This window comes from Aethina tumida, chromosome 1, assembly GCF_024364675.1.
Source record: "Aethina tumida isolate Nest 87 chromosome 1, icAetTumi1.1, whole genome shotgun sequence".
NCBI lineage: Eukaryota > Metazoa > Arthropoda > Insecta > Coleoptera > Nitidulidae > Aethina > Aethina tumida.
Window position 1 is genome coordinate 72,970,362 of NC_065435.1, and position 25,449 is coordinate 72,995,810.

A 25,449-nucleotide genomic window follows, 5' to 3' on the forward strand; every position below is an offset into this window, starting at 1 on the left:
CAAATTATTAGGACAAAAACGTCAAAAACTAAAACAAAATTTACCAGTAAACAATTTTCAAAATCAATTCTGTCACTTTTACCTTTATAAAAAACATTCTTAAAATATGTTCCGAGCATACAAAGACCTACAAGACGTAATATCAGCTGTAATTACCTGCACAAACGAAATTATGTTAGTGAGCGATGTGGCGAACGAATTATATATACCATTTGTGAAAGCTCCAACACAGTCCTCTTGGTCCCAAGCCATGACCAAAGAAACGAACGATCTTTTCGGAGATGTACCTGTAAACAAAGTGCTGAGACTGAACAAGGTCTATCTCCCGGATAAATCACCACCTTACGCCATGCATTGTGTCTACCACATGCCTATCAATGCCGATCAGAAAAACAAATCCAAGAATACCATGGGAAAATACAAAGGAAAAGTCAAATGGGTAAGAAAATTTTACAATTTTCTCCCTTGTACTCACATCATAGCATAGGTTAATGAAGCGGACTTAACAAAACTCTGGACCACCAAAAGTTTGAAAACTCCAGAGGTTTACGAATACTTCCACATGGCCAAAGGCAGTAATCCTCCGAATTATGTCCAGCCCGACAATATGATTATTAGAGGTAACGTCTTAGAAGTATGTGATGACATTATCGTCACCGTCAGAAACAACATGTATGAAAATATGGTTGTTGCTTCAGACTACAACAAATCTAGTAAGTAACAATTTATAATGTTTCCATTAAATATAAATTTAACTGTTATTAGTTCAAGAATGTCTGTTGAAAGAGTTTTTTCTTACTGCATTTCCGGCTACACAATTAGGTCACAGTACTTTTCTAAAGATTGTGTCTAATTTTGGTTGGTCCAGAGATGATGCAATACATTTATTCAGGTAAATAAAGTTATTTGCCATCAAATACTTTACTTTAAGATTTAATAGGGCAGCTGATATGAAACGCCGAAGAGGAGTTTCGTTTAGAGAGATTCTTTACATGCTTGCATCGCTAGATCCTAAGGTTAATCTGGTGGGTCCTTTAGTTGAGCCAAGAAGTTATTACGTTTTTGGGTAGTGTGGACTGTTTTTCAGTTGTAAACAACTTATTATTCGTTTACTTTATTTTAAGATATTTTGATAAAGACGAAGATGGAATACTAAATGCTTCGGAATTTAAAACATTTATATTAGAGTCAAGGAAAGCGAGGAAAATGGCGGTTGATCCATCTAATTTGCAAAAAGACTTAGATGAGACCTACAAGTAATATTCTGCGTGCAAAAAAACGCAACACCTAGATATAATTGACTTATTCCATTAATAATAATGTGAATAATATTCACCTATTATAGAATATTATTTGATTAAAAATTAAACAAAAATCTTAAAGCATAAATTGTCGGAAGTCAATAATGAGTCGAACCCCTCCTTGATTAAGATACTCATTGACGCATCGTGGCATCAATGTAATAAGATTACCAACATTTTCTTGTAGTATCTCATCCCACACGAATTGAATCTGCTGTTTTAGTTCATTAAGAGTCGGTTGTTGCAATGTTGCAATGTAAATTCCTTAAGCATCGCCCCATCATATCCCGCACATTTTCAATTGGGGTTGTTGCAATGTTGCAATGTAAATTCCTTAAGCATCGCCCCATCATATCCCGCACATTTTCAATTGGGGAAAGGTTAAAAGATTTAAGTGGTCAAGGAAGGAAATCCACATAGGAGGCTTCCAGGATGTTTAATGTATTCCTGGCAATATGTAGACGGTCATTATCTTGCTGAATAATTAGTCCGAGATCTCTTCTTATATAGGGATGAAAATAAGACTCCAAAACGTCATCTACATATCGTTGGAACGTCATATTACACTAATGAAAACTGAAGGCGTTACCAGCAATAGCATCTCATACCATTATACCCATAGTGTTATAAATATGACTCTACACAGCAAAACGTGGATCACTAAACACAATGTGATTCCATTCCTCATCCCACTGACGTTCTATACACTAGTCACTAAGTTGTCGGAGGTAAACAGATTGAATACCAGTTGGCCTACCTTCATCATCAACAGTCATCCGTGTTGAACGCATCCTTTTCCTTAGGGCCCATAATCTATGGGAGCTCTGAGTCTTCCGGAACCTCTTGCTCTACCTCTTCTGTCCTCTTCACTCCATGATTGTCAACATCGTATTACAATACTCACATTTTTGTTCAAACGCACGTTATATATTCAGTATAAATTTTTAAATAAAACAAATTGTGACAAAAACTAAGTACACGCTTATTTAAAATACCTTTTAAAGATATGGAGAAAAAAGAACAAACAAACGACAATACGTTTTCCGATTGACTTACTTGTATACCAAATTTTATGAAAATATCTAAATGCGTTCTGGGTGTTGGGTTTTTTTTACAGTTAGTATATATGATCAGAGATTATTTTATTTAAAAAGTACAATAATTTCAGGGCACTGGGATTATCCATTGGAGCAGATGTAACTATGAACGAATTTGTCAAAGCGTGCAAGGATAATAGGATTAAAGGAATTCCCGTAATGTTAAAATCTCCTATGGACATGCAAAAATTCATAAGGTTTCTACTTCATTAATAAGTTTGGCTAAGGTATTTTTATTAAAATATGTTTAAATTTTAGTAATCGAAGTGGGATACTAAGCAGTAGTCCTAATGCTCCAGCTATTGATTGTAAATAACAATTATATAAATTACTTAAAATCATTTTTAACATTTTAACCCTTTTAGCAAAAGTATCTACAGTGGTAGCCAATACCGGAGTTTCCTCAAAAGATTTCGAACTAGCTGTGCACACAATCAGAATAAACAAGGACAGCAATCAAATAAACGTTGAACAAGTTTTTAGTGTTCCAGGTAACCTCATTCACATAATTTAATTCTTGTACAATGAGATTCATTATTACTTATTTATTCAATTTAATAGTTTACTGACTTAATATAATTCATTAAACAGAATCAGCATCTACAAATACAATGCGGAGACCCTTGGGTACCGAGGTAGATAGAAAGGCATCAATTGATGTCTTCAGTCCCAATTCGTTTAGCAACGATGTTTTGAAAGCGCTTCGATATTTATGTCCCTTAAACAAGAAATTGTTAAATCCTGCCAAAAATGAAAAGCCTACATACAACTGGGGGCAACTTGACGCTCAATCTTTTATTAGAAACTTAACAACTGTCGCGAACATGGCGAAGGAAATTTTCAGAAAAGAACCCAGACTTTTACAACTTACTTCTCCAATGTATGTCATGGGTTAGTATATTTAATTTTGAGAAAATTATGAAAATTGTTCATGCATGAGTCATATTTTAGGAGATCTTCATGGGAACGTTTTTGATTTGTTACATTTTGAAGGGACATTGTGGCATCTGGGTGCTAACTTATGTCCCTGTGAACTTCTATTTCTTGGCGATTATGTTGACAGAGGTCCCTTTAGTATAGAAGTTATAGCATATTTATTCGCCTATAAAATACAGAATCCTCACAAAGTTCATCTGCTCCGAGGTAACCACGAAATTAGAGATGTTCAAAAGATGTTCACATTCTACGGGTAACCTCCACTTTATCTCAAATCAAACATACAATATAGATTTATAGGGAATGTTTGCTGAAGTGTGGTGAAAAAGTTGGAGCAGATCTATGGAACACTTTAAACTCAGCCTTTGACAATATGCCAGTGGCAGCTGTAATTGATTCGAAGGTACACATTTTAACCGGATTAAATTGTATTTTAACTGAAAATTTTTTAGATTTTTTGTTGTCATGGTGGTTGTCCACCTCCTTGGTTATGTCCTGTAATTTCTGCCATTAATGATATACCAGTAACATTGAACCAACCGAATCAACAAAGTTCTTTGGCTTGGGAAATTATGTGGAACGACCCAGTCAAGTAAATAATATACATAATTTTTTTTAATTACTTATATTTTCTATTTATTAAGACCAAAACAAATGAACGATAAACTAAGTATGGAACTGATGGCGAATGAAGGTTTTGCTGTAAATGCTAGACGAGGAACTGCTCACGTTTTTAGCGCTGAAGCTTTAGACAGATTTTTGAAGGCAAACAAATTAACTCACTTAATTAGAGCTCATGAAGTTGTCCAAGCAGGATACTATGTAATATTACTTATTGACTAAGTATTTCTGTTTTACTTTTAGTTTTTGTAGATTCAACAAAAAGGTAAAATGGTCACCATCTTTTCATCCTCAAAGTACTGTGGAGGTGAGAATGAAGCTGCTTGTGTGCTTGTAGATCAGGCAAAATTACGTATTTTAAGATTGGCAAAGAATGGATAAATTTATAAATACATATTACAATATACAAATAGTTTATTTAATTTAAATAAACAAACATTTATTACAGAACAGATTAATAATAAGTCAAAAAATGCTTAATTATAATTTTGTAAAAATTTGAGCACTACTTATTAATTCCGAATTATTTGAATTAATTTCATAACCAGGAGACAACAATTTATCTTGATGGAAATAGTTTGACAATATCTGAGTTAGTTCCTGGTTTTGTTTTCTCAAATAAACTACTTCAACACTTAGTTCTTTTCTATCTAAAAATTTAATTACGTGAAAATCTCTATTGCACAGTTTTTAAAATAAAGAAAACACCTTTTAATAACTGATGATACTTTTTCAATCCCACCAATAGGGCTCCCCACAACTGCACTTTTTCCTTTGGAAATGCTTCTTTGTACTTACTCCAAAATTTTTTGATTTCAGTAACCGGTAATTGCCGAGAAATTGTGTCTCTTTTATTCGTTATTATATCTCTGAAAAATATAACTTATATATACATCAAGCCAAATATCGTACAGCTTACAACTTCTGAGTACTTTCTGAATAAAATGCACGAACAAATTTTTTTAAAGCTAGTAAAACATTCTCGGGACTAATACTTAAAATATGACGTTCCGCACATTCAAATGAGCTGCTTTCAAAAATTCTTTCTTTATATTTCTGACATTTTTTTTGTTCTATTTCAGTCAGGGATAATGACTTATTATCAAAATCTTCCTCCTCTTTTCCTGTACGTTCCTGATCAGTTCCTTCTAAAAATCAATTTTTGAATACCATTAAAACTATATAATAAAATTTACAAGTTTTACATACCAGCTTGTTTATTACAAATTGTACAAATAGCGAATGGCATAAAAAAATTAACGAGCAACTCAACGTCATTTGTATTATTTATTCCCAAAGCCTCAAAAATGTTATCAATGTTAAGAACCGTCTTCTGCAAATCTAGGTATGGATCTAAAATATTTTTTAGCTTTTCTTCAATTAAAAACCCTGATCGATCGGCAACTTGTGTTAAAATCTGTTTCACCAATTTACAACATTGCGATGCTTCTTTTTCATTGCCTCCAATCAACGCCATTGAAACTTCTTCTGAACTTCTTGAACATATACCATCTTCTCTCTGTTTAGAAGTATTCTTGTATTTTTTACAAAGTTCCTCGTAATAATGGAACTTTAAATCACCTCGAAAAGGTGACCAGTTTTCACCCATTTGCTGAACATGTAAAACCTCATCGATTTCTTGAATTCTGTTGAAAATGCTTAGAGCCTCGTCTTTGTTCAATTCTAACACCTTTTGGAACTTTTTGTCGTTTGCTGATGCAAAATGATCCGCTTTTGCCTCCACCTAAAATTTTCAAGTTATAACATTTACACTGAAAACCTATTATTTACCTCTATAATGGACACGTTTAGTTTTTTAATCTCATCTTCCAGTTTTTTTATCATGTGCAGCGAATTCTCTTTGTATTCTTTACTTTTTTTTCTTAAATTAATAGTAACTGATTTTAGCTTGTTTATTTTTGCTTTTTGTTGCAGTTTTATTCTAATACTCTCGTCTTCTCGTTTTTTCAAAATCTGGTAGTTGTAATCCAGTTTTTCACTATTTAAAATAGTTGTTGCTTTAATAATTTCTAGTTGTTTTTGAAGTTCATCTATTTCTCTTTCCATTTTTATTTTTGTAGCTCTAAAAGTTTCTTGAAAATCAATTCTGAGATTGTCCCAATTCTGATAGAATTGCTCTAAAGCTTGTTCTCTTTCTTCATTACTCCTCAACTCATCTAAATCCCTCTGTTTATACAGATCATCCCAGCGCTTTCGCGCTTGTTTTAATAGTTTTTCTCTTTCGCTCACCATCACATTTTCTATATTCTCGAGCTCTTGATGGTACATATTTCTCATGAAAGTAACTTGTTTTTCAATTCTTTGACTCAAGGTACTGATATCTTCGTTCTGTTTGCGTTGATCCAAAACGAAATTTCTGTCGGCCTGTCGAATTTCCTGTTTCAAATTTTCAATCAATTCGTCCTTTTGAGCGACTAATTCAAGACCGGCTTCTTGTTGCTGTTGTATGGCTTCGCTTATCAAAAGAGGATCATTGTAGTTCAAGATTTCTAGCCATTTTTCGGAGATATCGTTGAATTTTTCTTGAGCCAATTTCGCATCGTCTTCTAATTTTTTAAGAATATTCTCACGGTTGATGCCTGAAAAATGTTATTAACGACTATCTAGATCAGATTATATTTGAAAAACCTTCTCTTTCACGTCTGTCCATTTCTCTTGTGTCGTTTGCAATTCGTACGTTTGTTATGTACTCATCAGCTTGCTGCAGATATTTTTCCATCAATTCATAGCTTTTCGCGATTTGTTGTTGAATTGGACTTTTTGATTCAACGTCGAATTCTTGCCAATCTATTATTTGCTTTCTATGAAAATGCAGGAATAACGATATTTATATTAATCAAAATTTTAATTTAATTTGTGAACTACATGCTTTTAAATTTACATTAAATTATAGGATTAAAAATCTTGTTTTACTGTAATTTTATAATACCTACATTAAAAATATACAAGAATATAATTACTAACTAATATTTATAAAATTTAATTATTCCTACTTTCTTAACGACTCTAATCGTCTTTGTATTCTCAATTTTCTGGCCAATTTTCTTTCATTCGGGTCGGATGAGTCGACATCTGGTTCCACATCGCTAATATAATCATCAGTTAACTCTTTAACTTCCATCTTTTATAACTGATTTACAAAATTTGTAAACTAAATGAACGTTAAACAGAATTAAATTCCTAAGTTAAATCAATTTTCCCACCTTGTTGCCATGGAAATCAACGTTGCCAAATAATGTTACATATGTTAGCTGGTTGAAGTTTTTACTAATGAGAATTAACTATTTTATAACTTACATAACAATAATAGTGTGACATATTTATAATTTATTTATATATCGTGATTTATATAATATAAATAATTGGAAACGAATATAGAAGAGATATGGCAACGTTGCGTTGCGCAGACCAGGACCAGCGTTGAGAACTATATTATCGGCGTAGAAACACTTCCTTCCAAAAAAACAGCCATGGCGGTGAGTACAGTGAATTTTGAAGTGGCCGAATTTCTTCAATCATCCAAGGAATCATAAGAAAAACTTCTTTAATTTTATTAAAATGTATTCGTATGATTTTCATCCGAAACATTTGTAGTGAAATTTTTGTGATTCGTGTTCAAATTATCTTAAAATTTGAGTGTTTATGTCATGTGTAAGAGTTTACCATAACACAATGTTTATTTGATGTTAAGGGCAATTTACAAGTACAATGTTTAAAAATTGTATACTAGTCGATTCGACTAAATTTAAATCATTGTGTGTTATGAAGAAATTCGGTTTAAAAAGAAACATAACCTAAAAATGTTCGAAGTCTGAAATGTGCGTTAAATTTGCAGCCCGTTGCGAAAAAGGAGAAGAAAGAAGTTAAAGACAAATCCAAAAATGTAATGAAGGATTTGCACATCCGCAAACTTTGCCTGAACATCTGCGTTGGTGAATCTGGTGACAGACTTACCCGTGCCGCTAAGGTAACTATTACACATAATTTTTATCTATAAAATTGTATATTTTGTGGGGCAAAATGTCTAAGGGTGATACATAGTTAAAATTAATATGTGCATAATTTTGGGAGTTGATACATAGACTTATTAGCCAACTTACCCAAACTTTGCCATTTTGTTACTTATACCCTTTTGTTTCTTATATTCTTGATTACAAGTTTGTTTCATTTAATAATTGCTACTTTTAATTATAATATTATACAAGATAATATTTTCATTGTACTTCACTTAGTGTGAATAGTTTTGAGGGCAAAAAGTAAAATATCATATCATGAGGTATAAGATTTATATTTACATAATTTGGTTGTTGTTGAAATATACTTATTAGTCAACTTGACCAAAGTAAATCAATTAAAATTACTATTTTTTCTTATACTTTTTTGCCTCTTATATTTTACATTACAAACTTGTTGCTAATGATGTTCATTAAATATTTGCTACTTTTGAAGTATAATGATATTAATACATGACTGAGGCCAATTTTCTTTTAATACAGCTCACTCAATGTGACTATAATGACAAACTAACATTTATCTTTACTTTTAAGGTACTGGAACAACTGACTGGCCAACAACCAGTTTTCTCCAAAGCCAGATACACTGTACGTTCTTTCGGTATCCGTCGTAATGAAAAGATTGCCGTGCACTGTACAGTACGTGGCGCCAAAGCTGAAGAGATCCTTGAGAGAGGTCTTAAAGTACGTGAATACGAATTGAGGAGAGATAACTTCTCTGGTAAGTACCATTTTTTATATAATATTTGATTATATGTTTGTGCCCATGATGTTCTTTAGTATTTGCTACTCTTGAGTAATAATGATGTAAACACTATCTGAGGCAATCAATTAATTGTTCTACATTCAATCCCTGAAATATTGATCATTTTTTAATATGAATATTTAATTTTAGCCTCTGGAAACTTCGGTTTTGGTATCCAGGAACACATTGACTTGGGTATTAAATATGACCCTAGCATTGGTATCTATGGTCTTGACTTTTATGTAGTCTTGGGTCGTCCAGGTTTCAACGTTGCCCACAGGCGCAGGAAACAAGGAAAAGTAGGATTTCCACACAGGTTAACTAAGGAAGACGCCATTAAATGGTTCCAACAGAAATATGATGGTATCATCTTGGCTAGTAAGAAATAAGTTAAATCCTGCATGGTGTATCCATGATTTTATCTGATTAACATAAAAGTATGTTTACACCAAATAAAGTTTATATAAAACATTCTGTTTTTTTTTTTTCATCCCATATTTAATAATTAAAATGCTTAATTATAGCTTAAACACGGAAGAAATTAAAAGTTTTTTGTGAAATAAATTGTATTATGTAATATCTGGTTTCTGCGAAAATCAATCTTTCTCGTATTTAATTTTGTTTATCAATCTCCTTAACAATATGTATTGCATTTTTTTAAATTTTATATTACAAAATGTAAATTTTAAAAGCAGGGTGATTCAAAATTATGCTAATATTAAATTGTACATTTGTGTTTACTTACAACCACAATTTTCGAACAAAATAATACCTCTATTCATATATTTTTAATTACTTATTCTTCTCTGTATTTACACTAAACATTCTGTAATAAATCATAAATTCAGATGCACCAAACGTGTAATTGTGTAATGAATTCACAAATGTCTACCTTTTTTATAGCATATACCCTGGGTGGCCAAGCTTCTTGATAGTCTGAGTCATTTTTCAAAATTTGAAATGTATCGCGACCGCAATTAAATATGCATTTAAAAGGTATTAAAAAATTTGTTTACAGAAATTATATTTATTGAAAACATAAATAAAAATACAAAATATATGTATTGAATTTAAATATTAAAAAATTAAACACATTTATTTTACTTCTCTTGGTAATTCTGGAATGAAAAGGGAACTCGGGTACATTTATCGAGAGCCAAAAATAATCTTTCAAACGGCCGCATGCGGCTCGCGAGCTGCAGGTTGGCCACACGTGGCATATACTAAGGTGGAATAGAATACCATTAACAACATTAAGCTCAAAATTTATATATGTATATTTAAACCCGAGATAAAATAAGTAATTTATTATAAAAAATTGAAACAAATTTAAAACTTATTTAATATACATAATATTCTAAAATACAAATATATATATATAACACTAAATACAAAAGAAAAATGCATATAATTATGCAAGGGGATTTTTCTTCATCAGTTCTATATCAGACGCCATCATATCTTTGACCAAATCTGAGAATGAAACCTTTGGAGTCCAATTAAACTTATTCTTCGCCTTTGTTGCGTCTCCAAGCAATAAATCAACTTCAGTTGGTCTAAAATATCGAGGATTGACTTTCACCCTGACGATCTCGGTGTCCTTTTCTTTACCCACTTCGTCCACACCTTCCCCTTCCCAAACAATTTCTTTTCCCACATACTTAAAAGCGGCCTCCACAAATTCTCTAACGCTGTGCGTTTCCCCGGACGCAATTACAAAATCATCTGGTGATTCTTGTTGTAGCATCATCCACATAGCTTCAACGTAGTCTTTAGCATGTCCCCAGTCTCTTTTGGAATCTAGATTACCCAGTTCCAAAAACTGCGATAATCCCAAGTGGATCTTGGCCACTTCCCTTGTAATTTTTCTGGTAACAAACGTCTCTCCTCGCCTGGGACTTTCATGATTAAACAAAATACCATTACACGCAAACATACCATAAGCCTCCCTATAATTAACGACGATCCAGTAAGCGTACAGTTTAGCACATGCATAAGGCGATCTGGGATAAAACGGGGTGGTTTCAGTCTGTGGCACTTCGGCCACCTTCCCATACAATTCCGACGTGGAGGCCTGATAAAATTTCGTCACCTTCTCGAAGCCGCAAGTCTTAATTGCGTCCAATAGTCGCAGTGTACCGACCGCGTCTACTTCGGCAGTATACTCGCTCAAATCGAAGGAGACTTTGACGTGACTTTGTGCAGCTAGGTTGTAGATTTCCGTCGGTTTGATTTTCGATATGATCTTCACCAACGAACTCGAATCGGTCATGTCGCCGTAATGGAGATGGAGTCTGCCACCTTTGTGAGCGAATAAATCGTCGTGCAGATGGTCAATTCGTCTTGTGTTGAATGTGCTGGCTCTCCGAATAATGCCGTGGACTTCATAGTCTTTGTTGATCAGGAATTCGGCAAGGTAGGAGCCGTCTTGCCCCGTAATTCCTGTTAAAAGAGCTACTTTTTTCGATGGTTTTCCTTCCATATTCATGTTTAATAAGTAGGCAATTAATAAATGTTACAATTTCCAATTATGGCGAAACTTGTTATCTCATCATTTTTTTCTTCAAATTAATCTGAAAAATGAAAAAAAAAATTATTTCATTTCAGAAATACATTTTCATTAATACAGTAAGTATTTTATCAAAATTGATTAAAATTCGTCCTAATAATCGTTAATACAAAAACTTCTTGAATAGTATGTAGGTGTAATTGTTCGAAAAATTCGTTGAAATTTAAAGGTGAAAATTATTACATTACCTATTTTAGAGCGTTATTACAAGTTCTTTATGAATTTATTACTTTTCATAATTGATATAATTTGATCTGAATGTTATTGAAATGAATTATATATAACCAATTTCATTTTAAATTATTTATATTTTATAATTTACATAAAAAATATATAATAAGAATACATAATCTAATAACAATACTTGGAGGGTGCCTTCACAAGACAAGTAGTACAGTTGGTTGCATATGGTACTTAGGTGGAATCAGCGGAAGTGGGATAGTACTCGAACTGAGGGTGACATATACAGGATGAGTCAGGAGAAACGCTATACTACAGAGTGTATTAAAAACATACACTCAAAATAAAAACTCGTATGTTCTTATCTAATCTTCATTTGCTTTCAAGTAATTTCACTAATTAATTCTGTATACATTTATGCCGGTTTTCTATCGAAATGAAAGCGTTGGATTGGTTCGGTCGGTCCTACTAGGAAAATATGTAAAGTAAGTAAGTCCACAACCAGTTGATATTAAAGAAAAAGGAGATGCCAGGAGAGCGCTCTTATAATACGATGCATAGAACATTTTAGAAGTCATTTTTAGTCACAGTCACAATATAACATAATAAATATATGATTATGACAATGTATATATGTGGTTTTATGTAGGTATTTGTTATTTTGCTATAATTTGAAAACAAAATAAAATTGAATAGGGATCTAATTCTCTCTTTTAAACATTTACTAATATTTGACAATTCATTAAATTGGAGTGACTGAACACCTATTGAAAAAAAGGCTACCATAGAGTATGTGATATTTAATATTGTGGCTACTTATATAAGTGAACAAACTAAAATAATTATTGTCCAGCAAGGTGTTCCTTCCCTTTTTTTAATGTACAAAAAAGGACACTATAACCCCTATCATATTTTACGCCCTCAAAATATAAAATGTATAAATTTTCGCATAAATATTTCAATAAAAACTCTATAATCAGATTCACACATCAACAAAATAATAAACATCGATAACAATATCCGCTTACAATTTATTTGCTGACGAGGCGTAAAATATACATACCTTATAATTACCCCGACAAAATCCCAAGTAATTTCTCACTAAACTACAGGAATGTTTCGGTATTATATGTGAATAAAAATATCAAATTAACGTTAAATACAATAAAAGATATTGGGCGATTGTTTACATTTGAATTAGTAGGTTAGATTTTAGTTTTGGATCATTACAAGATTGTTGTGTTGTCCGTGCTATTGCCAATGTTCTTAAATAGTTTTACCTCGTGACGTGTATAAGTAATTTTAGTGCATAACATATTTTAAATTCATATAATATTACAATTTTTGAATTAAATAAGTTGCCGGAAATATATGAATTGCAAAAATGCCAATACTTGTATTTTAAATAAATGAAAAAAAATATTTAATTTTAGAATACTATGAATTTTATACTAACGTTGGGGAGAAGTGGTATATCAGGCAACAGTGCAATAATGCCTTTCTATTGTGTAGACACGGTTGCATATACTCAAAGAGAATTTTGTAAACAAATAACTAATATTTACTTAACTCGTTATATATTGATGTAAAATTACTTATAGCTTTAAAAATTAATCTACTGTAATATCCGTTTTATACAGATAAATTTTAATAATGATTTTATTTTCTTTTTATTTCATTGAAAACATTATCTAGATGTATTTTAATATATTATTGTTCAAGAGTACTTAATTTATTAAAATTACTTTATTATATTAAGAATATCGTTTAGGTGAAAATGAAACTAACATATTGTATACATATGTATATTTTTTATAAAATTTTATTAATTTGTCATGTTAATAAACTGTTACAATCGCATCGCTTTACATACAAAAATACTATAACAAATATCTTAAAACTAATATCACAATTAGGTATAACATTAAATAAATACATATACAATATCTTACATAAAGTCACACTTAAAAAATAAGTCAATTACCAAAAATATTCAGTACGTTTTTCTCGCGTTTAAGGCACATCTGTTAACACAGATAAAATATTTTTGGGTTATCAAATAGTGAGACACAATCTCAAAATTCGAGTTATTTGTTAATAAATATTTTATATACAAAATTTACACTTTAGTTACAGGCATCAATGGTGCACCAAATTTTGGCAGATCTTTACTTGATTGGAAAATTTTTGGAATAAGTACTTTAAAAATGGTCTTCTTTTTTTTCTCTGTTATAATTTCGGGCCGTTTCTTGTTCCTGAAGGGAGAACACAGCAGATCGTTCCATGTTTTGAACGTCTTCGGTGAATACACCCAAAGGGTTGAAACAATTATACTGAGCGTCCTCAGTACCAGTTTTACCAGAGCAAAAGTAAATGTGTCATAGAACTGACACAGCAAATAACAAATATGCGGTAAACATATGCCAATACTAATAATAAGTAGCCTGTAGAAGAGAATCTCCAGCTTGAGTGGTGACCTTCCAGCCGCTATTAAAGTCTTCTTGACATTCTTTAATGCAACTGAAGTTACAACACTGAAAAAGGTACTGATAACCATAAACACTAGCTGAAACATTATCAACGGCATACTCTTCACCTCACAAAACCCGGACAAATAATTGATGTTAATATTGTGAGATATTAGTATGTACAACATGGGAAAGGCGCTGACTATCCAAACCGTGGTATGAAGACGAGTGGATATCTTCTCAATGGCTTCCGTGGACCATTCTCTGGCCGCGCTTAAGAACCACACAAAACAAAACACGCACCACCACAACGAGTAGGCTATGTCACAGAATAGAAGAATCAGTGATATCCCCACGCAAGATAAACTCTCTGAAGGTTTTTCTAGTTGAGATTCACCAGTACAGGTGTACGGACCTTCAACCCAACGGATCAAGTAAATGGTTGACGTGACGAATCCGCAAGATGTGAGATAGAGGATCGGTCTAGCGGGCCATCTGAACCTCTTGGGTTGGATCAGGAAGGTCAGCAGGGCAACGATTGTAAATACCAAGCAAATTATCGACCAAACTGCTACCCAAATCTGAAATAGAAATAATAACACTGTTAGTTATTGATCGAGTTTTAAAATAAAAACAAGATACCTCAAAGGTGGAGACTTCGTCCTTCTGGAAGAGTTGTTTGTATTTACAGTAGGGAACGCATTTGTTACCCTTTGGTTTGGTGTTGGGGGGACAATGGGTCATGTTGTATTTTATGTCGTTTGGATTTAAGTAGTTTGGCAGTCGTTCTTTTTCCTCGGGTTGTTCAATGCACATTTCGGGTGGCTCAGAAAATCTGCAAGGAGGAAAGTACCATGTAACATTCATTTATAATAATAGTGGTAAACAAGTGACTTACAAAGAACAATTTAGTTCCGCGGGCCAGGAAATACCCATCTCTTGCAAAGATGGAAGACAATCATTCTTGACTTTCTCACACAGTCCTTTGCAAACTCGTATGGGTCTTGGTACATGTTCTGAACACAATGGAATGTAAACTGAACATATGAAGAGTTTGATGTGCGGCGAGCAGAAGTGGTTCAAGAACGGTTCGTACTTCTTAAGCTGGAAAACAACAAGAAAAATTTTTTGTTAATAATGGCATTCTATTTTTGTCTTACTAAAAAATACAAGTTAATTAACTAACATTCTAAAATTATAAACGAGGTCTTGTATGCTGTTACAATATGTATTATGTATCAAGACTCATTCTACATTATTCGAAACTATTCATGGTACTAACAATAATCTCTTTGAAATCCTTAATAACCACAGATCTCTCATCTCAGTTTATGATCGTGGATTGTCATGAGCTGAGAACAGGCAGGCCATACTTCCGCACTGCAAGGGGCCACCCATAGAGAAGCGGGACCCCGTTGATTAAAAAACCAAATCTTGCACACCGACTGCACACAAAAGATGTATACCGTCATCGTCCATGCTTTTTTAGATTCTGAGTTAGATAAGGACAAATAAATTAGAATTAATGGTTTCCCGAATGTGTTCCGACTTCATAAACATTCAACACTAATCGTTCGTGGCTTTACCGACATTCTAAAAATTCGAAACCACAAAAACCATTGCTGGACTGGAAGTACACAGCTACCGTGTGCAGGTTTGATTCGCCGCAGGGGAATTAAACAAAGCAATTTCGGATTGGATTTGCAACGGAACGCGTCTCGTTCGACGAGCGCACTCAAGGCAAATAAAAAGTGTTCGAGTGAGTCCTTTTGTAGGAACGTCCGGTGCGGTGCGCACACACCGCCGTCATTAAAGAATAATAATTAATATTTGCGCAGAATTAATGAGTGGTTCGGCGGTGTATTTTTCATGCGAGTACCGCTTTGATCTGTGCCGCCGCAGGTAACTGAAACTTAAACATAATTTCACGGAGCAGTCGCTCCTTCGGACGCATTTAGTCACCCAGACCACCGTACGCGACTATTATTATTATGTATTACACTGGGGTAATTTTCTTCGGCCATTGTTCAGTTATGAAAACCTCTGTGTAATTTCTGGTATTAAAATTCGCAATTGTTTGTTGTTGTCCAAGTTTAATTTTACATTGTTCATATTCTTTTCCTAAATGGACTTTAACAGATTTTTTAACAGGCGTTGGAAGCCATAAAAAACTTTACGGACATGTTGATTAGATTTAAACCATCAGACAATATTATAAAATTTAAAACAAAAAACAGGATCAAACGAAACACCGAAATGTAGAGTTAAGTTACTTCAGGCATATTTGGTTAATTAACACCTGTAATAAAACATTAGATACAGTAGCCGTTAAAAAAAAAACTACTCTAATGTGATCATAATTTTGGTTTTAATGATCGATTGAAACCTAGAAGACCATTAGAATCGATGACGCAATGAGATAATTACCCGTGTGCGCCTTATAATTTAATAACACTATCACAATGGAAGGCATTAAAATCGGGCATCGAATCCTTTTAATATTTTTTGTGTGTGTGATTTAATTAAAATGGCCGCGGTCCGGTGCATTAAGGCGAGCCCGAATCGGGGGGACTTTTTGTCCGACTAAACATTAAAATACCTCTATAAATAGCTCCTAAAAACTTCGGTCGGATGCATTTTTTTATATGAAATTAAGCGGTAACTACAAAAGACGCCGTCAGATCGAATGACCTCGCATTGTCGACAGCCAGAACGTCTCCCATCCGGCTGGCCACGTTGCCGGCTAATCGATGGAAATCGTCAAAATTATTAAGAAGTCTCTCTCGCATTATTTCCTAAAACGGCCACGGTAAAAACTGCCCCGACATAAACCAGTTTTTTTTGTGAAAACGCCAACTATTATCCTCTTCAGGGTGAACCAAACCAAAATCTTCGGGTCTTCTGTTTTGAACACCGCAACTAATCCGTTTGCGTTGGCTTTGATATCCAAAGCCCATGTGAAATCTCATTATTTATGTTCAGCAAACTATGAAAACCCGAGTAACAAATATCTCATCAAAGCGGCACCAACATCAGAAGGACTTCAAAGTGGCATCAGATCAATGGCTTCTTTTTCTGGCTCTTTCTCATCAAAATAAACACCGGCACACACATGTTGGTTACGAAGCGTTAAGTTTATTTTCGTACGGCGTTAAAAATCTCCGAACTGGCGGCGTGAAAAACGAATATTTCTGCTGATAAAATAAATATTTATTTGTAACAGTTTATATTGCTGTTTTATGACCGATTTTGACGAAGGGTTGCTTGTTTTTCTCCGATTGGCGATCTCAGGGTTATTTCACATCAGCACATTTGCATCAACCGATAATTTATTTAATTTTGATCCGTTGGCAATAACCACAATTATTTGCCAATATTTTTCTTTAATCAACTAAGTCAAAATTGAACTTCAAAAGAAAATATCTTGGATGAAAATGGAAGAGTGTGTGTAACTGTTTGCTACAACGTTCCTAATGTTTCAACAAATCCGTTTTCATCACTAATCCAATAACAAATTACCGATCGTTTGTACCATACCATGCCACTTGCACATACCCAAAAAAAGAAATGAAACAAGACAAAAAACGTTAACGGATCCCCAGTTTAATTTTCGAAGAGTGTAACGCTTCGAGCCGTGTCCAATCAGAAATTTGTGAGACGTTCCGAATGCCGTCGCTCTGCTATTATACCATGACACAATAAATTCGAGTTTTGAAGAACCCGAGAGCATGGCGAAACGCACTCGGTCAGTCGCATCGCTTTTCGGTGTGGAAACAATGGGCCCCTAGGGCTTTGGTACTATTCTTGGTCGTCCCGGGTTTCTTGGAATGTTTCGCTCATTATTTGTTAGATTATGATTTGTTATTATTCAGTTAATGTTCTCTTTTAGGTTCGAATAATGGATAAGAAAGTTGCAAACTAATGACTAAATAAAAACCACAACGTATGCAGAAAAGAGAACTGCTCAAGTTGTGTGAATTTGCTGTTGCCAGTTGAAAACAACTGTTCTCCTAGTTCGGAAAGCAGGAAACAATCACCAACCAAGCCAAGATTAATTGGACAATCAATCAAGAAAATTACCGACCTCCTTTTGTATTGCAACACCCCGAGAACCGAATAATTTTAATTTGACATTAATTATTCTTTAATAATCGAACCCCATCAGTTCGTTGATCCACAATAATGAGTCTCCTGTATTAATTGAGCCTTTATCTTGTCTCGCTACGAAATTTATAGGCCTGCATTTATAATTAGTTGCTTCCAGAGGTTATAAATCAGTGCGTTGTGGGATGCACTCCGTTGAAAAATCGGAAAAAATAACTCATGTTGTTTTATTTGTTTTCAAACAGTCCTTGACTGGTCGTAAACCATCTTTGCTCCCGGTTTCCCAAACAGGATTGTCCCCGGATCCTTTTACTCGGAGAGGTACATACTTGTGCAGGTACAATTGACAAAAGCGGATTATGTATCTCCATTGTGTGTCGTGTATGATGGTAGCTTATTTGTTATCGAGCCCAGTGGTTCGTTCAATGAATGCGAACTAATCCGTGAGTTTTTCAACCGTGTAAACACGATCCGTAAAACGAAATTCCAACTAGGGGAAAATGTGTCACTGATTGTAAGCCAGGGGCAGATTTTGCTCTTGTGAGTTTTTTAAGATTTATTACTGTGTGGACTGCGTCTTGGTTTTATTTATGATAGGTTCGGTTGTATCAACAATAAACCGACCGGATATGATTTTGTTGTTTTACTTTAATGATTACAGTCAAGAGGAAGTTGGTTTGTTTGCCAAACTAAAACAAGGAAGCGGTGCCATAAATTTTTGTTTATATTAATTATTAATTGCATTTCCCTTTAATGCAATCATTTAGGTTCTATATCTATAGGTTGTGTTGATGGATCGTGACATGCTTCTGTAAGACTTCATATTTAAAATTAGACTCGGTCTTAATAATTACGGATTTGTGAAGGCGAATCATCATTTATTGTTTATAATTTAACCACAAACTCACAGCTGAAATTACAATTGCCCCGAACAGCAGGTATGCATTAGTCCAGGTTTCATGCAGCTGAAATTCCACAATAGTCTATGATTATTTTGTAATTATCCCAACGCTTTTACAAAATGGTAGGCCTAACATTCTAAGAAACTAATTCAGTCAGGAGACTTGGAAACCACAATGGCAATTTTTAAGATCTACGACTGGAATACTATCATTATCAATATGTATGACATCTTCCAAAATTGTTAGTGAAATAAAAATACAACTACATATAGATATAGAATAAAAAAAATTTGACAGATTTGTTTTCTTGGATAAGATTATCTCTACTCATTTAATAACATAATTTATAACTTAGTTTAATTAATTGATCAAATGTCTTATCTGTAAATTTGTTATTTAGAACCATCGAAACTTTGAATAAAAACATTAAATATGAAATATAAAACTATTTCATCCGACAAGAAACATGTTACCTTGGAATATTATACAGAAAATAGTTTCGGCAATTGAACTAACGATAAAACTTTGTACTTTCTCGTGTTTCACGATCTCCGGTACCTTGTTTACCCATATCATCATATCCATCACCATTTTGGGTCGAATTTCGCCGTTGTCAAACAACGAAACGACACAGGTGTGAACATTCGCACCGTGTCGCTTGTACCTGGCCGGCATCAGACCGATCGAGTGGAGCTTTATCAGCCGACAAAGGCACCGACAGTTATATGGCCAATCGCATGCTGTCGCACTGCTTTCATCTGTCCGAGTTTTATACCGTTTTATACGTCGTCGATTGCGGCCAATTTATTTACTGCACCGCAATAAAGTTCGCATCGGATTTTTTTATTTGTGTTTGCGGTTACGTAACATCCTATTCGATTTCATCGGAATGCGTCGTGTTTATTGCCGTGGCAAAAGTGGAAGACATAGGCATTTTTATGGCCAACGAAAATGGGTAACGAAAGGGATAAGATTCAAACCTAACGTTGGATGCGTGTGTAGCAGGCGGTCATGAGACAAGGTGGGAATCGGTACGGGGTAATGAAGGCAAAGGTAGGCGCCTTGTGTCGATGCCGCCCTGTCATTATCTCGGCGAACAGGTGAGACCGGCCCGCGGCCCTTCGACATGTTACGCCGTCTGTGCGCCGCGCTCACTTTCCGCCACTTTTGTGGGTTCGTGGTACTGAAATCGTGTTCGTTGGAAGCCACCCAGATGGGCCGACGATTGAGGGTTGCTGGGAATGTGGCTGTCGGTTTATAATTGGATCGGAACTAGGGTGGAACGCCAGATTTGTTCTTCGAACCATGACTTGCCATGAAAAGTTCGACTTCGAGTTATCGGATATAAAATGAGTACGAATATGACAAAATAGTGGAATCATCGGTCAAATCTCAGACATTACTAATAGAATACCTATCGGAAATAAATATTGTTAATAAAAGAAGGCTAACAAAAGGCACAGAAAAATCTTTTTATTTAATGAACCAATAAAATGTGCATTTAAGACACTAGATTATCTTAAAGATTATCTTATTTTCTATTATAATCTTTTAATTATATCGTATCCTTCAAAATAAAGTATGGTAACGCGTTGAATATTGAAACAGATAAATCCCTACTCCAAACGTTATTGCCAATCAATTTCATTAATTCATTTCATTATTAAAACTACGAGCAATTGAAGAGTTTGTACTCACTATTAAGTGAGATGGGATAAAAATTGATAAAAAAATTCAAAGGAGCTTCGGCTTAATTTTAATGTTAACGACATTATAATGCATTTTAAGAACCGGCGACGTTCTCCGAAACAAATATTAAATTACCGTGGTCCCCGTCCCGCGACCAATTAAGTAATACCTCTCAGCCGGCCAGATACTATCTGCGATTATTCTGGCATCAGAGGACGCCGAATTGATAATCGCCTTCCTGGACTGTGCGACGGCAAGATTTAATTATCGCCCATTAAATGTAGCACTAATTGCGAAATGCCTTTTTAAAAAATCTGTCCACGACGACCGGCCAGCATCCCTCGAAACCGGTCCCAGACACATTGTGTGCGGCTTGTAATTACAACTTTGGAACACGGATATCTGCCTGTTCAAAGAAACCTGGCCGGTGCCGCGCATCTCACTCTAAGCCACATGACGAACAGAAACGGAGAGAAAGGGAACGTTAATATCAAAAAGCCGATGGACTTGGTCTTCGTCTTTCGGACGGTGTCGAAGCGAGATGGAGATGGATATCAAAACAACATTAAGCCAGGCCGTCTCCGTTTTTCTGTAATTCGATAGACAAAGATGGCCAGCGTGACAGGGTCGGATTTTGCGCTTCACGGCTCCGGATTTTCATGATGCTGAGAAACTGTTAGGCGAACGCCTGTGGAATTTTAATTCGTCTCCGGAGCGCACGTTTGCCATCGAAATTCTAACGAAGCCGAGCAAAAACTGGTGCGCGAATACTTTTACTCGACGGATTGTCGTAATGGGTGTTTAATTGGAAAATAGATGATTCCGTAATGTATGTAGATTAGTAGAAATTCTACAAGAAAATCCAAACTGGGAAGCGGGCAAGTTTTCATTAATTACCGCGAAGTATCTCAAGGTATGTTTTGATTAGGATCGAAGTATATCTACGGCATTATCCCATTCTCCTTACTCACCTCCGGTTGTTTTAGAAATAGTTCTGATGTGAAACATTAATTTCCTCTAAATGTTTGGATTCTTGGAAGTGTGGACCATTAATTTCGAGTACCGCCCTGCGCGGCGAGGATGTTATTATACCGCTAATGCATCTTCTTTTAAATTATTAGTTTCGGTCCTAGAGGTGGCATTATAGTACGGCTTATGAATAAATTCTAGGAATTTCGGGTAATTTAAATTGTGATGTAATGCCCCATGATTAACAGAACCGGTGGTGAACTATTTTTTTTTAAGTGCCCCAAAAAGCGGGTTCGAATGTTTCCTGTTGGATTCGATAATTATCGGATTTCGAGAACGGAGGTAAACTATACAGCTCAACATCAAGAAACGTTGATCAATTTAGATGTCTAAAACAGATTTCCCCGGTTGAGATCTTCGTTTTCATTCACATTTTGTTTTACTGACTGTAGTAGTTTATAATATACGGAATTTTTGATGGTGTGGTTTAATTTTGGAACAGATGAACACAATTTTATTTTTTGTCAAGGTTGATCAATTTAGTTCCCATTGCGTCACAGTTTTTAACACTTAATATTTATTTAGATCAAAAATTTAACGTTGTTTTTGCACCAACCAAACATCCTGTGACAAATCATTTACATTTCTGTCTAAAAATACGTTTGATGCGATTTTTTTCACGATTATAGGCGTGATCCAAAAATATTTACATTTTATCTTGTTTATACATAAAAGAAAAATCAAACATTGACAAGATGAAAGCGGAACAATTGTAAATAGAGGCTTATCTCCCTTTAAACACAAAATCTAAACAATCTATTATTACATCAATAGTTTTTATTGCTTTTCTACACCATTTTTTTTCGTTATTCTTCTGCAGGTACCGTTATCATTCCGAAATATATATATATATATATATATATATATATGAGTGAACACGAAAGGCAATTAAGTCGTGTCTGATAAGAGCGTAAAATTAATGCCCGTGTTCCCCGCAAAAGATAACACTTTTACAACCTTATTGTAAATAAATAAAACATACGAATAAAGCTTAATTGAATGTTTGAAATTTATAGTTCCAGATAACAATTCTAATCTCGCTTTCCGAGACAACATCATAAAACTCCACGATCTCACGAAATTTTAGAATAAACATGTCGCGTACGGGATTTATCCGTTTCCTATCATTTCACAACACATATTTTAGTTAATAAATAAGTCCCCCTTATTGCAAAATTAAGAATTAAGCAACCGCACAGAGTAACCCCAGATAGATCTAATTAACAGTTTCCTGTCTCCATCACCGTTGGCGCCCGGAGAGAAACATAACGTTAGACGGAGAGGCACTCTGCGGTCCGGAGGCACGTTTTTATTATTTTTCACGTAATCATCGTGCCCGCGTGAGACCGAAACGCAAGACGAAGACCCGACCGGCCGGCCGATTGTTCGGACGGAGACGGAGCGACCGTAATTCGTTACAGAGCCCGGCGTGCCACAAGATGTAATGGTCGATGCTGGTAGCATAACCCACAGCGAGTGCTGAATTACAAGTCCGAACACAAAAAGATACAGGAATCAATGTTCTGTTGTGGTGTTGTGCTATTGACATTTGTGGGGCGCGATCTTCAATGTTGACTTTTGCCCACTTTCCCAATCGCTATTGCTCATCTGGTGTTTGTGCACACCAGCTTAATCCCAGATATACAATGGATAATAATTTTATGGTGCAATTATGCATGTTACCGTATTCATATACTTTTTCCCGTATACTAATCAAAAAATTATTAGTTCGTGAAAGCAAGACGAACTGCAAGATTAAAATTATGAAGACTGGGACAAGTTTTGTTAATTAAAATGCTTATTAGTCTTTCCTGATTACTACAAACAAATATGCAAGTGATTTTTTAAAAAGTTCTTCGGGTAAACTAATAAATACAGTTGAACTTCGGTAATTCGAAAAATAATTAGCTGAACAAAAGTCGATAAAGTTAATATCAAATTGAAGAACTTCCTTAGATCTATATTTTATACTCTTTTGCCTTCAGCCGTTAGACAAACTATAAAATTGTGTGATTTAGTAATATTTATTTCTGTTTTTTTTTAAATTCCTTTTATAATTATTATTATTTTTAACATAAGCTTTTCTAAATTATCACACAAATGAAAATTCGATTTGTTTAAATTAATGCCAACTATGAAGTAAAATCAATTTTATTAAAATTATCGAAGTTTAACTGTATTGAACTTCATCATACAAATATTGATTAAAATAAATAAACGAATATTTAATATTCTAATTAGAAATGTCTGGTGCTTTTTAGAGATTAGAAAGACTATTTGTTATTGCCATTTTGTAAAAATTATGGACAACTAAAAATTTATTAAATATAAAACAATATCATTATTATTATAAACGAAAAATTTATATATAACAGTAAGCTTAGTTTAGGAACAAAATAAAAATTATTTATATAGTTCCTAAAGTTTTATTTGTTAAAATATTGTAGCTGTATCGCATTTAATTAAAAATTAATATAATAATAATAAAGTTTGAAAATATCATTAATAATTTTATTTAGTTCTTAAACTACTGTTATATATACATTTTTCCTTAGTTTTATTTCTTAAAATACAGTCGATAAATCCCATTTAATTAAAAATTAATATAATAATTTTGTAACATAGACTCCTTATTAATTAACAAACTATGGATAAAGTTTAAAAAATAACAGGAATAGTTCGCAAATAGTTTTTTAGTAAATATTATAAACGTGTTGGAAATGAGTTCATACCGTATTAACCCTATTATCGATATCAATTTCATAGATCTAACTTAATCCCCGGGTTATTTACTATTTTATCTGTGGCATTATAAACATTTGCTCTAATATCTATTTTGTCACACTTTTATGTTTAGTACCACGAAATATTTACAACAATAAAAGTGATTTTTATTGTGTTAATAAAATTAAATGGACCATTTTGACAATTACCCAAACATGAAATGTTTTTAGAAGAAAAACAACCTGTTGAGCTTACCTCAAAGCTGGCCTCCAATTGCGAATTATGTCCCATAAAATTGGGCATCATCGTGGTGTTATATCCCAAATTGTGGCACACTGGTACCGAAATACTCTCACATTTCGGCATCTCTCTGCAACTCACCGCCGCAAACGATCCCAACAACAACAACCCGAAAACAACCCGTTCCATTGTCTTTCAATTTTGTTTACGTTCAAACTAACAAAATTGTCATTCTAATTGGTGCGATTTTTTCAAAATTAAATAAACGCGCGCAACTGAAAACAACATGCAGCTCGGGAGCGGCGTTTCTCACTCGACGAGCGCAATAGAACTGAAAGCGGCACACGGTTCGCCGTTGATCAGGCCGGAGTGGAAGGTCGGTGAACAAATGAATGCGTTGCCGTCGGTCTGTCGGTTCGAGAGAATCGAGGCGGCTCTACAAAACAACCGCTTTACAAAAGATAAAGTTTTTAGAGTGCCGGGATAATTTACTCTAGTACTATCCGCACGACGAAGTCGTGTTCTGTGCTTTTAAGCAGTTTTTGTTTATGCTCGTAGTTTTTTGCTATAATTTAGAATTGAAATAATACATGATTTATAAAATTTATTTAAATAAATAATTTGTTATTAAATACACCTACCTATATAAATTATTACTCATTTAAAAATGACCTAATTAATACAAAAAATTCTATAACTTTGTACAAGTTCTCTAATTTACAAAAAAAATTGGTATAGTAATACAAATTTCTATTTGGTAATGTTGTGTTTGCGGTTGATAAGTATGAACCTATGCAGAACGTACGTCGC

The 25,449-nt window shown here is 34.0% G+C and overlaps 5 protein-coding genes across 6 annotated transcripts; 2 read left to right on the plus strand and 3 right to left on the minus strand.

Moving 5' to 3' along the window:
• Window positions 1-41: 41 nt before the first annotated feature.
• Window positions 42-4,365, plus strand: LOC109597993 (uncharacterized). Its single transcript, XM_020013801.2, has 14 exons — window positions 42-439; window positions 488-713; window positions 766-892; window positions 941-1,066; window positions 1,125-1,256; window positions 2,470-2,595; window positions 2,657-2,706; window positions 2,764-2,889; window positions 2,990-3,289; window positions 3,350-3,587; window positions 3,635-3,737; window positions 3,787-3,926; window positions 3,979-4,156; window positions 4,208-4,365. Exons 1-14 carry the CDS (start codon window positions 107-109, stop codon window positions 4,334-4,336), a joined length of 2,334 nt encoding a protein of 777 aa, XP_019869360.2. The 5' UTR covers window positions 42-106; the 3' UTR covers window positions 4,337-4,365.
• A 70-nt stretch (window positions 4,366-4,435) lies between these two features.
• On the minus strand, window positions 4,436-7,183 carry LOC109597976 (dynein regulatory complex protein 1). Its single transcript, XM_049970868.1, has 7 exons — window positions 6,970-7,183; window positions 6,605-6,777; window positions 5,747-6,555; window positions 5,165-5,699; window positions 4,875-5,103; window positions 4,664-4,824; window positions 4,436-4,605 (listed from the first exon to the last, which is right to left on the minus strand). The coding sequence occupies exons 1-7, from the start codon at window positions 7,095-7,097 to the stop codon at window positions 4,436-4,438; spliced, it is 2,205 nt and encodes a 734-aa protein (XP_049826825.1). The 5' UTR covers window positions 7,098-7,183.
• Window positions 7,184-7,319: 136 nt separating this feature from the next.
• LOC109597982 (60S ribosomal protein L11) lies at window positions 7,320-9,205 on the plus strand. 2 transcript variants are annotated; one of them, XM_020013783.2, is made up of 4 exons: window positions 7,320-7,452; window positions 7,812-7,943; window positions 8,524-8,710; window positions 8,885-9,205. In XM_020013783.2, exons 1-4 carry the CDS (start codon window positions 7,447-7,449, stop codon window positions 9,121-9,123), a joined length of 564 nt encoding a protein of 187 aa, XP_019869342.1. In that variant the 5' UTR covers window positions 7,320-7,446; the 3' UTR covers window positions 9,124-9,205. The 2 variants fall into 2 exon arrangements, with proteins under 2 accessions (XP_019869342.1, XP_019869341.1); XM_020013782.1 differs by lacking the exon at window positions 7,320-7,452 and adding an exon at window positions 7,604-7,627.
• Window positions 9,206-9,993: 788 nt separating this feature from the next.
• LOC109597987 (GDP-mannose 4,6 dehydratase) lies at window positions 9,994-12,699 on the minus strand. The gene is made up of 2 exons (XM_020013790.2): window positions 12,547-12,699; window positions 9,994-11,307 (listed from the first exon to the last, which is right to left on the minus strand). Exon 2 carries the CDS (start codon window positions 11,220-11,222, stop codon window positions 10,146-10,148), a length of 1,077 nt encoding a protein of 358 aa, XP_019869349.1. The 5' UTR covers window positions 11,223-11,307; window positions 12,547-12,699; the 3' UTR covers window positions 9,994-10,145.
• Window positions 12,700-13,287: 588 nt separating this feature from the next.
• On the minus strand, window positions 13,288-25,024 carry LOC109597986 (frizzled-4). The gene is made up of 4 exons (XM_020013789.2): window positions 24,655-25,024; window positions 14,850-15,055; window positions 14,594-14,786; window positions 13,288-14,532 (listed from the first exon to the last, which is right to left on the minus strand). The coding sequence occupies exons 1-4, from the start codon at window positions 24,826-24,828 to the stop codon at window positions 13,603-13,605; spliced, it is 1,503 nt and encodes a 500-aa protein (XP_019869348.1). The 5' UTR covers window positions 24,829-25,024; the 3' UTR covers window positions 13,288-13,602.
• Window positions 25,025-25,449: the final 425 nt, after the last annotated feature.

Bases quoted from the DNA above. Each gene is read 5' to 3' on its own strand.
- LOC109597993 (XM_020013801.2), top strand. From the start codon at position 107: ATGTTCCGAGCATACAAAGACCTACAAGACGTAATATCAGCTGTAATT. The intron at 440-487 runs GTAAGAAAATTT...ATCATAGCATAG, and splicing joins ACAAAGGAAAAGTCAAATGG to GTTAATGAAGCGGACTTAAC. The intron at 3,290-3,349 runs GTTAGTATATTT...GTCATATTTTAG, and splicing joins TTCTCCAATGTATGTCATGG to GAGATCTTCATGGGAACGTT.
- LOC109597976 (XM_049970868.1), bottom strand. From the start codon at position 7,097: ATGGAAGTTAAAGAGTTAACTGATGATTATATTAGCGATGTGGAACCA. The intron at 6,778-6,969 runs GTAGGAATAATT...GCATTTTCATAG, and splicing joins CGATTAGAGTCGTTAAGAAA to AAAGCAAATAATAGATTGGC. The intron at 4,825-4,874 runs GTAAGCTGTACG...TATATTTTTCAG, and splicing joins TCAGAAAGTACTCAGAAGTT to AGATATAATAACGAATAAAA.
- LOC109597982 (XM_020013782.1), top strand. The intron at 7,944-8,523 runs GTAACTATTACA...TTTACTTTTAAG, and splicing joins GACTTACCCGTGCCGCTAAG to GTACTGGAACAACTGACTGG. The intron at 8,711-8,884 runs GTAAGTACCATT...ATTTAATTTTAG, and splicing joins GAGGAGAGATAACTTCTCTG to CCTCTGGAAACTTCGGTTTT.
- LOC109597987 (XM_020013790.2), bottom strand. From the start codon at position 11,222: ATGAATATGGAAGGAAAACCATCGAAAAAAGTAGCTCTTTTAACAGGA.
- LOC109597986 (XM_020013789.2), bottom strand. From the start codon at position 24,828: ATGGAACGGGTTGTTTTCGGGTTGTTGTTGTTGGGATCGTTTGCGGCG. The intron at 14,787-14,849 runs GTAAGTCACTTG...TCCTCCTTGCAG, and splicing joins GCGGAACTAAATTGTTCTTT to ATTTTCTGAGCCACCCGAAA. The intron at 14,533-14,593 runs GTATCTTGTTTT...TTTCTATTTCAG, and splicing joins ACGAAGTCTCCACCTTTGAG to ATTTGGGTAGCAGTTTGGTC.